This window comes from Bison bison, unplaced genomic scaffold (assembly GCF_000754665.1).
Source record: "Bison bison bison isolate TAMUID 2011002044 unplaced genomic scaffold, Bison_UMD1.0 scf7180017864336, whole genome shotgun sequence".
Lineage (NCBI taxonomy): Eukaryota > Metazoa > Chordata > Mammalia > Artiodactyla > Bovidae > Bison > Bison bison.
The window spans coordinates 1,098,256-1,110,170 of record NW_011494908.1 but is presented as its reverse complement, the minus strand read 5'-3'; the positions used below and the strand labels follow the sequence as shown (position 1 = coordinate 1,110,170).

The window sequence follows — 11,915 nt, the reverse complement described above, 5'->3', positions numbered from 1 at the left end:
CAGTGTCACAGCAGACAGAGGTCAGCTGGCCTGCAGTCCTGGCTGGATTTCACTGATGCCCAATTCAGACCCTCTGCTCAATGAAAATTCCAAGACCTTAGTAGTTTGGGGGGAAAAAAAACCCTGTGATTTTTAAAGTCCTTGAGCTGGCTTTTCGGGGAGGCCGCAATGGACAGTCAAAAAAAAAAAAAAATGGGCTGAAAGCCGGCCTGCTGATAGCTACCTGAGAAGTGCATACCGTCTCGTGCCCCACTAAACGGTGGGCCAAAATTCAGGAGCACGTCTGAAGACATAGTGTCTGACAAGCTTTGACATGACTTCTAAGAAGTCAGTCATTGGCTCTCATCACACACAGAGCCGGGCTGCCCAGAGTGGACCGGGGCTCAGATGAGTGAAGAGATAGGTGTCTGGGCTGCAGTGCAGCCCCAAGGGGACTCTAAAGAGATCAAAAACTCAATGAAGTTTTAGACATGAGTGGCTGGTCACTGTTTTACCTCCAAGCTAAATATTTTTTCAACTGGCAACAGTTAGAACTCTACAACAGAGAAATTAAAAAGAAAGAAAGAACACAAAAATTAAGGATTAGACTATTTACATAAGAAGATTTTACAAAATGGGTCATTACCCTTGTATGCTGACATTATAAAAATATTTTAAACTGTGATGGTTCTTAACAGATGTATTTCCTTTAGAAACACAATCAATTTTTAGATACATGATGTAAAGAAGCCCATATTTGTTTAAAGCTCAGTTTAATTTACTTGACATTATAGGGCAGATACTACATTGAAAAAAATTATTATCCTGATAAAACACATCAATGTGATAAGAAAACTGGGATGTGACTAAAACTTAAAATAACTATTGATATTTCAGAATGCCAACTGCATGTAGCAGTTGTTTTTTACTAAAGGAATTTTTCTCAAATGTTAGAAAACTGAAAAAAATACATGTTATAGGAATATATAAGTGCATCAATAGAATATGATTCTTTTTACTAAAACTAAAAACTATTGGTATATTAAACCTTAAGAATTGGTCACGTTTGTGGTAAAGAACTGCCTGCCAATGCAGGAGATGTTAAGAGATGTGGGTTCGATCCCTGGGTTGGGAAAATCCCCTGGAGAGGGAAATGGCAACCCGCTCTAGTATTCTTGCCTGGGGAATCCAGAGGATCCTGGCAGACTACAGTCCATAGGGTCACAAAAAGTTGGCCATGACTGAAGTGACTGAGCACACACACACCAACATTCTGGTAGTTCCATACAAACACTAAGATTTAATTATTAAATATTGGCATTACCTCTCTCATCATTCCACTGTGGTATAAAAGCTATGGGTACCAATTTAAAGCAATTTCGAGAATGTGGCTATTCTTGATAAAGTTTTGAAAAAAAGCCAACTTTAACCAGTGGGCCACACAACAGAAGGATCTAAAGGCAGTCATTCATTTCAGTCCTGCCTGCAATTAATGGGACGGGCCGGGACAGAAATTTAAAGTCCTTCTGTTATATGGCAACCTGGACGGGAGGGGAGCATGGATACATGTACATGGATGGCCGGGCGCCTTTGCTGTCCCCCTGAAACTATCACAACATTGTTAATTGGCTATACCCCAAATACAAAAGTTTAAAAAAAAAAAAAAAGCAAAGTGCTTCAAAACCTCAGAGATGAGCAGAACTGACATGAACATGTTACACCAGGTATACAGAGGTTGTGCTGGAGCCCGGGGTCATGACTGAAACACAAGAGGGGCCTGAAATCAAGAAACTCAGGCCCTGCTTTGTGATGAGGTTTGCAGAGTTACAATATTACAAACAATTAAAAAATCTGAGTTACTAACACAGAAGTTATTCAGGGGTAATGCTTTATGGAACCTACTGGGTAAGGTCCCAGGCACCCTCAACGACTTCCTCCATAACCACACACTGGGTGCCCCAGCGTGGAGCCCTAACAGAGGGGCAGCCGCGACCAGTCCCCATTCTGCCACGTACGGCGTGTCCCTCTAGGCGAGTTCCTGTCTCTGAACCTCAGCCGTCCTACCTGTGAGACAGCGGGTGCCGCATGCCTACCTTGGGGCTGTTCTGGGCACTGGGTCTCACGTATGGGAGTGGGTGGTGTGGGCGCTGAGAGACAGGCCCCTGGCCAACCTTTCCTCCCGGCTCCACCTTCTGTTCCAAAATGAATTCCAAGAAACCCTACTCCTTCCAAGATAGTTGCCAGCACACATGAGCTGGTGTTCGCAAGATGAGTGGCGTCTAGGGGGCTTAGAGAACAGGAGCGTTCCCAGGATGGGAGACTCAGCAATCCCGGCCCAAGGCCCACACAGCAACACAGGCTCGGTGCAGGCTCTAGCGTCCCCTAGACCCTGCTTCCCTGGCCCGGGCTCCCCTGGAGCAGGGCACACAGCCTCCCGGCCCTTCTCCCCTCCTCCTGGGCAGACACGCTGCTGGTGGGGAGCCAGATTTTTGCGATCTCCTAAAAACCAGAGCACAAAAGAATTGATGCTTTTGAACTGTGGTGCTGAAAAAGACTTGAGAATCCCCTGGGCTGCAAGGAGATCCAACCAGTCCATCCTAAAGGAAATCAACCCTGAATATTCACTGGAAGGACTGACGCTGAAACTGAAGCTCCAATACTTCGGCCACCTGATGCAATACGCTGACTCACTGAGAAAGACCCTGATGCTGGGGAAGATTAAAGGCAGGAGGAGAAGGGGACGACAGAGGATGAGATGGTTGGATGACATCCCAGACTCGATGGACATGAACTTGGGCAAACTCTGGAAATGCTGAGGAACAGGGAAGCCTGGCATGCTGCAGTCCATGGGGTCGCAAAGAGTTGGACACAATTTGGCGACTGAACAAAAAGCCTGGGCCATCATCTGGAGTTTAATGAACAGTACGCTTATTGTTTCTCAAAGTCTGGCAGGTTTATTACAATACTATTCAAAAATGAGGCCAAGCAGCTACAGGCGTTGTTTTCTACATGGTTCATGAGACTTCTACACCAAGTGCAATGGTCCTTCCTGGTCTGCTGCCCTCCCCACCCCCACTGGTCATCTCGGGACTTTGATTACTATTTCCATGATATGGAAAGAGGATCCCTTCACAACGCATTTTCCCCTCTTTTGTTTATCTGAAAGCAGCAGGAAAATAAATTATAGGGCCCCGAAGTCCCTGCTGATGCTGTGCAAGTGATACGCGGTGAAGGTTTCATGAAAACATTCCTCTTTGCCTAAGGGTTTGATGATAAGTTGGTTCCTGTTTATACCAGCACAAAAACATTTTGTCCTGGGTATGCATTAGTGCACTAACCGGCATAGCACACGCTTCTGTAGAATGAAATTTTTCATTGTAAAAAACTTTCCACTACGATAAATCAACCACCCAAGCCAATTATGTCTTGCTTTTTTTTTTTTTTTCTGTTTTTCTTTGCATGCTCACAGGATTCACCTTAAAGGCCTCACGGGGACAGCCGGCAAAATAAGCAGCATAAGCCAGCCAGGAAATGATTTTAGCACGAAGGATGCAGACAACGACAAATGCATTTGCAAATGCTCACAAATGCTCACAGGAGGTGGGAGGATTTTTCTCTCTTCCAATTTGTGTTGGCAAGGAAAGGTTTCAGAGAGTGAAAGGTTGGCTATTCAGACTGCAACCTGTGATCGGTGACAGTGTCCAAATTTCATAACTAGATGGACTTGCTCAATGCGGGGAGGTTTGTTTTTCGCTTTTTCGGACTGTTGAGTTTTACGCACGAATGTGATATGGAGCTAGAATTGTCGCTAGGCCAACTGTGTCTCCTCAGGACCTGGCCCTGGCAGGGAGAGGGGCCATGTGACCCTGAGCAAGCTCTCCTGAGCTTGTGCTGAATATCAGATGTTAGAAAGATGGTTTAATTCCATTTTGCTTTATTAGAAAGGTTAAGAATTCAAAATGGCAACAAAGCAGTGACGTGGATTCATTAGTATAGGAATGTTTCTAATGAATAATTTATAGTTCAAACAAGAATTTTTCAGTTTTTTTTAAAGATGTCATTAATATATAGCAAACACTTATAACGCAAAGAAAATAACTAAACAACCTCCTTTTCTGTGCATCAAATTAAAATGAATGATAGTCCAGTTTAAATTAAGGCCTTTATTTTCAGGCTGTTCTTGCCTTCTATTGATACCTCCCATGCTTGATCTCTCAAAATAAAAAAGAAACCACATTCAAAAACAAATCTGATATAACAGTCACTTAAATGGCTGGATGAGTTCTCAGAAGCATGTCAGAGTTTAGCGATAGGGACCAACTGTTAGGAAACGTATTCTTCTGATTCCTAAAACTTTTACAGTGGAATAACCAGAGCCAGTTAATTGTGACCGAGACCAGAAAAAAAGTCTGGCAAATGCTGTCAAAGTTAGTTCTTAAAAACACTGAAAGATTGAAATCAGCAACGAAAATTCTGCCAACAGTGCAGACTAAATGTAGAGGCAAACAGGAAACTGGCAGTGTTGAATCTGTGGAGGCCATGAATTGTATCACCAAAAATTCATTCATTACTCACCCAGGAAAACCAGAGGAAAGAGCTGAGGTCAATAAATCTTACAAGTATGAGGGACTGCGTCAACAAGTAAAGGATCTAAACTTACCATGTGTTAGCACTGCAGTTAAGAACTGTTTACAGGCAAAAGGATTTATTTAAGAAAATAATGTGAAATAAAGTAATTTTCAAGTCTTTCAGTGATACTGAGAGACGGAGGCTCCATTAAGAAACTCAGTCTTACGGTTCCTTAGAGAATGTATTTTATGTATGAGTACATGGTGGTAACATTAAGCCTTCCTTATTAGCCAGGCCCACTTCAGTAATTATTTCAACCAGAGAATGCTATTATGCGGATTGTGTAAAAGCTGCCTGTCTCCCCCATCAACCATAATAATCCTTTTTAAAGCCAACCAGGGGAAGGGGGTGGGGGAGTGAGCCCTTGGAATCCTTCCTGTTTGCCATTCCCACACTGAGCCCAGCAGTCCACTCGGGCGACAGCAGTTTTCAGACCACCCGAACGTCAGGAGCTACTCAGGAGAGTATCAGTGCATTAATAACCAAGGAAACAACAGATTTATTTACTCAGATTAAGATTTAGGGCCGAGAGTGGAAGTGGAAAGCAGACGGGAAAGAAGAAATGTAGCCCGAGAGAGAGAGTGTAGAGGTCAGATTCCAAGCTGTGGTCTGGACCAAGGAGAAGCCAGCTAGATTTTTGCATGTACAGTAAATTCAATAGCTGAGTCAGGCAGCAGGCTCTGGAATGGACAGACTCATAAGTGTGTAATATTCCTGAATATTAGGAAGGATTATGAGCCTCACACACAAACGTCTTATCAAATCAACATTAATCTGAATCAAATAATGGAGCTGTTACCCCCGGAAAGAATTTAGGCATCTGGATGGAATAATTGGTGACCACAGAGCAGCACGTGAATATCAGAATAGAATATATGCACCAGAATACTTTTAAAGAAATAAAACAGGCCCTACAAATTCTTGCCCCTGAGGTAATGGTCACATTATTTCTTTTACTAGGTTTGGAGATATCAAGAATAGTTGTTATTTTTTTCTGTATTTTAAAATTTTATACAAATGGCATCATACTGTGTATGTCCTCCCAACACAATATGAAGGTTTATCTGAATTAAGACATGTAGATCGAGGTCACTCCTCTCCTCACAAACCCAAGGCCTCTGGGGAATGGCGTTACCCCAGACTAGTCCTTCAGGGGTAGGTGTGGATGCCCCCCGACACCCTCGCTTTACTTTAGGGCACACACCACTACAGCCGAAAATTTTCTTTTTGTTTCTAGGACTTGAAGATTTGCTTTTTATCTAGCTCCACTGAGTACTTAAAATCTAGGGTTACGCTTTCAACAAAAAGACTTTCTTTGTAGTGGAAGGGCAGCCTGAATCAGTCTGGTCCACCGTGTGGCTGGGACAGGATAGATGGTGAGCCTGGTCCCATGAGACCCACCCACCCATTCTCCAGGTTCTGACCCTTCCCCACTTTCAGCTGTCCCCTGGCTCTCCTAGCCATGTCGGCGGGTGACTGGCCCTTCCCCACAGCACAGAGAAGTAAGGGAGCTCCTAAGAACGTGTGCCTTAGGGAGCCACGGTCCAACTAGCGCAGAGATGGAGAGCCACGCTCCCCTCTGCCAGGCGGCTCTCCCCACACTCAAGAGTGGCCCCGGGCACATGCTTCACAGACCTGGGATGTGACTCTCTGAAGAGCTGGCATTTCCCACTCAAAGGTGAGACAGTCAGGCTGCCTGGCTCCTAATTCCTTCTGTGCTTCCCTTTCACAGGCTGGTGGTTTGATGCCTGTGGTCCTTCCAACCTGAATGGAATGTACTACCCACAGAGGCAGAACACAAATAAGTTCAACGGTATTAAGTGGTACTACTGGAAGGGCTCGGGCTACTCACTTAAGGCCACGACCATGATGATCCGTCCAGCAGATTTCTAAACTCTGGCACCCACCTGAGGGACAATGTCTTGCCCTGTTTCCAGAGACTTGCTCCCAAAGCACTAAAAGACTGCACGCTGTCTCCGCATCCGGCTTGGACGAACTGCCCACTCAGTGCAGAAGGGGCCGTGAGCTCCCAGTGCGAGCCCCGTGAGGCTTACCCCTTGAACCCGCATCACTCAGTGAACCGACGCACAACCCCAGACAAGCCACAGCCTAGTGTGGTGACCCGGCAGAAAGCCTTCGGGAAGATAAATCTAAGCTCGCAAACGAGACTGACAATTTACAGACTCTGTTGTCACAACCAAGAATGTTACGCGCGAGTTGATCAGTAAATAACTGGAAAACAGAACACTTATGCTGTGTAGTAGAGATAACCTTGGAACTGCATTTTTCCAAGCACTGTTTATAGACTATGTAAATATCTATATGTCCTGAATTCAGCATCGCTATCATAATTAAAAGGAAGAAAAAATTCTGCAAGCCATAAAAATACATTATATATTCAGGGATTTTTGTGAGAAGTGGTTATTAGTAGTTTTAATATTTGGAGAAGGAAAAACATAGCTAATGCATTTTTCTGCCTCCTCTTAGGAGCTTTAAATTTTCATTTTGAGAACAGCATATTTACGTGTGTATTGACAGCTTAGTTTTAAGTTAATGCTCAAATATATATATTTCAAAGTTTCCATGGTGAAAACTTTCAGGATCTCTGAAATTATTAATAGAAACGTGTTCTTTTGGTATATATGAAGATTGTACTATTTTTTCCTGCCTTGCTGTTAAATATGAAGGTATTTTTAGTAATTAAATATAACTTATTAGGTGAGAGGACCACATTTAACTTCTGTGATAATATTTACAGCATTGTAATTTGATTATGAAACAAATGATTGTGCTTCATGACAAGGAAAATCTTGATTTTTAATGAAGAAAATTATACATTTAATTTCATGACAAACAGGCTTTCCTATCTTTTACTTACTATTGTAGAACAGAAGTCTTGTTTCTCTTCTACCAAGATGTATTTTAGGGAAGTAGGCTACAATGCAGTTTGTGGTTGAGAAACCTTTCCATTTGAAACAGTTACAAAGTTATGCTTCTCAAGCTAGATTCACCCCACAAGTTAGTCAGGGGAAAACCATAATTTGCATCAGTAACAATAACTTAAATCCTACTAAACTTAAACCAGGAGTCAACTTAAAAAAAAAGTGTTCTGGAGTGCAAAACCAAAATCTGCTATTTATATAATCAGATCAGATCAGTTGCTCAGTCGTGTCCGACTCTTTGCGACCCCATGAATCGCAGCACGCCAGGCCTCCCTGTCCATCACCAACTCCCAGAGTTCACCCAGACTCCGTCCATCGAGCCATTTATATAATAGTATACGGAAATATTTACAGAACATTTCGAGAGCACAGATTTAAGCTCAGGACTGTGAAAACTCCTAGAATTTTAACTCTGTTGAAGTTCCAGGATACAATTAACACTAATAACATTTGTGTAATGCACCATAATTTGGAAGCCATTTCTCATAGATTCACAGTTGAGTCAGATGTTAGGAAACTTAGAGCCAAGTCTGCAGCCAGCGTTACCTGTGTCTGTCTCACCTTACGCTATTCTACCACTACATTTTTTCTTATCTAATTTATGTCATGCCCACATCTCCACTTTCTGAACTTAGTTTCCTAACACCCAGGTGTTGCTGAGCAGACTCTGGACACACTTCTCACCATGCTGTGCCTTCCCAACAAATACATTAACCAGCAAGTAACCTCCCGTCTCAGAACAGCTACTCTCAGTACGTGTAAGAAGGCACTGTAAATTTAACAGAGGGTGACTGTATACACGGCTTTGTACCGAGCTAAAAAACATCTGATAATAAGAAAATATCCCTGCTCCAGAAGAAACCATATGTTTTCATGATATCTCAATGACCATATGACAGATGCCGAGGTGGGGAAATGAAAATACAGGAAGAACTGGCAACAACACACTTCATTTACAGCACTTGTCCATGTAGGCAGATAAGGTGAGTTTCAAAGGTAAACATCACTATGTTACTCAGTGTTACATATACTCTCTCACGTCAGAGAATGGGGGGAATTTGCATCTTTACTTCACACTTTAACTCCTTACCTGGTATTTCAAACAACACGTCTTGCTGAGAGCAATTTTTCTTCTTCTTAAGAAAACATTTATAAAGCCAAGACCAAATCAAACAGCAGTCTCAAAAATGGAAACAGAAACGACAACTAAATAAGCCCCAGGGAGGTAAAGTTCCATTTCTTACTATGTGACAGTCATACGGCATTCTCAAAGCTGAAAAACCTGGAGACAGGTCACAGATTACAGATCATCAATTATCTTTCTGGCATAATCTTTTGAAAGAATAATCTGTTACAAACCAGTTAACATTTGAAAACAAAAGCCAACTTCTGCACAATCTGACTTCCAAACAAACCTGAAATTACCTACTTATTAATCTTTAAAAACACTGGAACCTGGAACTTTCCAACTAAGAATTTGAAATACCAGAAAGTCAGTTAAGCTGAAGTTAAGTTTTAGAAAAAACACCAAAACAGAAAGACCACATCATAATGCTAGCACGCAGCCACTTTTATGCCCATCAGTTCTGTTAACAGTAACAGCATTAATATTTGAAGTAGTAAGCCAGACAGAATAGCACTTTCTCAAAAATCTTGCCTTCTTTCATTACTGTGTTTCTCAATCCTAAGGACTTCCATAATTAAATTTTTGGGGATTATATTCCTCATGACTTTTTGAGGAATGGTCTCACATTTATTCCCACAAATAGACAAAATGCGTTAACTTCTGCAGATGTGTCATTTTAGTTATAAGTATAATTGCTATTGATTTAATTTTAAAAACCTTGAGTATGTATCTATGCCAATAACAATTTCCTGAAAATACCAAATTGCACTTATCATCATAAAATAATGTGTGACTTACAGGAGCTGCAGGGAAGTAGTTAGACAGTTCAAATGGTTCCTCGGAAATCCAGTGACCCATTTCCAAAGACCACAGTACCTGTAAGTGACAGAAGAAGCAGAGCACTTTTAATAAATCTATCAGGCTTTTAGTGGACAATAAACCAATCCCAGGGACGGGGGAGCCTGGTGGGCTGTCGTCTCTGGGGTCGCACAGAGTCAGACACGACTGAAGAGACTTAGCAGCAGCAGCAGACCACTTTAAAGATACAGCAAAACGAAAACAAAACAAAAAAACCCCAGCAGTCACTACACACTCCATGGAGCATCCTGAACACTGAAGGGCTATCAGAATCTTCAGGTTGTGTAAATGTTACAAATATTAATGAATGCTTGGTTAAGGAAAAACATCTCTGGATGGCTAGAAGCCTGGGTTATTATTATATCTGAGTGAGGCCAAATACTGAACACCATTTTACTTCTAAACATATGAAACACTACATCTTCCTAAATTCCAGTTTCCAATTTAGACAGTTGTTACAGACCATCTTAAGCAAATAACACAGAATCTCATTAATTGAAAAACTCCATATATTTGGAGACGATAGATCATAAACCTAATTGCAAAGAGCAAAACTTCTGGGGTATAACTTTATTTTTATCATTTGCTAATATCTTTAGGAGAAGTTTTCTATAACACATTGGGAAATCCTTCTCACCCTTCAGAAGAGTAAAATGTCTCATATCATAAACAAGCTTTCATCATCATCATCATAACATTTTAGAATAATCAAAACAATGCTTTCGCTTTTACTTCAACAACATTTGAGATCCTGCACTCATCTCTATGATGAAACTTCCTGAATATCTGTGTGAATTAAACTGTGTGAATTAAAGTACAGCTAAAATAAACAAACTGAATTACGTAACTCACACTTATCTTTTTATCTGCAATTTCCTTCTTTCCTGCAGTCAGTGAATTCATTCTATGTCTCTAGAGTTGTGATGTAAAGTTTAAGGGTTTTTTGCGGACTTATTAGGAATGAAGTCTAAATCTTCCTTTTTGGTAGTTTCTAAACTTCAGACCTAGAGCCAGACATCCTGGAATGTGAAGTCAAGTGGGCTTTAGAAAGCATCACTACGAACAAAGCTAGTGGAGGTGATGGAATTCCAGTTGAGCTATTTCAAATCCTGAAAGATGATGCTGTGAAAGTGCTGCACTCAATATGCCAGCAAATTTGGAAAACTCAGCAGTAGCAACAGGACTTGAAGAGGTCAGTTTTCATTCCAATCCCAAAGAAAGGCAATGCCAAAGAATGCTCAAACTACCGCACAATTGCACTCATCTCACATGCTAGTAAAGTAATGCTCAAAATTCTACAAGCCAGGCTTCAGCAATACATGAACTGTGAACTTCCTGATGTTCAAGCTGGTTTTAGAAAAGGCAGAGGAACCAGAGATCAAATTGCCAACATCCGCTGGATCATGGAAAAAGCAAGAGAGTTCCAGAAAAACATCTATTTCTGCTTTGTTGACTATGTCAAAGCCTCTGACTGTGTGGATCACAATAAACTGTGGAAAATTCTGAAAGACATGGGAATACCAGACCACCTGACCTGCCTCTTGAGAAATTTGTATGCAGGTCAGGAAGCAACAGTTAGAACTGGACATGGAACAACAGACTGGTTCCAAATAGGAAAAGGAGTACGTCAAGGCTGTATATTGTCACCCTGTTTATTTAACTTATATGCAGAGTACATCATGAGAAATGCTGGACTGGAAGAAACACAAGCTGGAATCAAGATTGCCGGGAGAAATATCAGTAACTTCAGATACACAGACGACACCACCCTTACGGCAGAAAGTGAAGAGGAACTAAAAAGCCTCTTGATGAAAGTGAAAGTGAAGAGTGAAAAAGTTGGCTTAAAGCTCAACATTCAGAAAATGAAGACCATGGCATCTGGTCCCATCACTTCATGGGAAATATATGGGGAAACAGTGGAAACAGTGTCAGACTTTATTTTTTGGGGCTCCAAAATCACTGCAGATGGTGACTGCAGCCATGAAATTAAAAGACGCTTACTCCTTGGAAGGAAAGTTATGACCAACCTAGACAGCATATTCAAAAGCAGAGACATTACTTTGCCAACAAAGGTCCATCTAGTCAAGGCTATGGTTTTTCCTGTGGTCATGTATGGATGTGAGAGTTGGACTGTGAAGAAAGCTGAGTGCCGAAGAATTGATGCTTTTGAACTGTGGTGTTGGAGAAGCCTCCTGAGAGTCCCTCAGACTGCAAGGAGATCCAACCAGTCCATTCTGAAGGACATCAGCCCTGGATTTCTTTGGAAGAAATGATGCTAAAGCTGAAACTCAAGTACTTTGGCCACCTCATGCGAAGAGTTGACTCATTGGAAAAGACTCTGATGCTGGGAGGGATTGGGGGCAGGAGGAGAAGGTGACGAC

General features: G+C 41.8%; 2 protein-coding genes across 6 annotated transcripts in view; one reads left to right on the top strand and one right to left on the bottom strand.

The window, feature by feature from the left end:
- The window catches only part of ANGPT2 (angiopoietin 2), a 58,875-nt gene extending 51,413 nt beyond the window's left edge, over positions 1 to 7,462 (top strand). The window contains exons 8-9 of the mRNA XM_010854071.1: positions 3,449 to 3,579; positions 6,341 to 7,462. Of these exons, the coding sequence (XP_010852373.1) occupies positions 3,449 to 3,579; positions 6,341 to 6,501 (292 nt within the window). The 3' untranslated portion in view covers positions 6,502 to 7,462. The remainder of the gene's footprint in view (positions 1 to 3,448; positions 3,580 to 6,340) is intronic.
- The window catches only part of MCPH1 (microcephalin 1), a 240,396-nt gene that overhangs the window by 126,335 nt on the left and 102,146 nt on the right, over positions 1 to 11,915 (bottom strand). For all 5 annotated transcript variants that reach the window (XM_010854073.1, XM_010854072.1, XM_010854076.1 and 2 more), the window contains one exon: positions 9,475 to 9,552. In XM_010854073.1, coding sequence (XP_010852375.1) covers positions 9,475 to 9,552 — 78 coding nt within the window. Of the gene's footprint in view, positions 1 to 9,474; positions 9,553 to 11,915 lie in introns of those variants that run through there.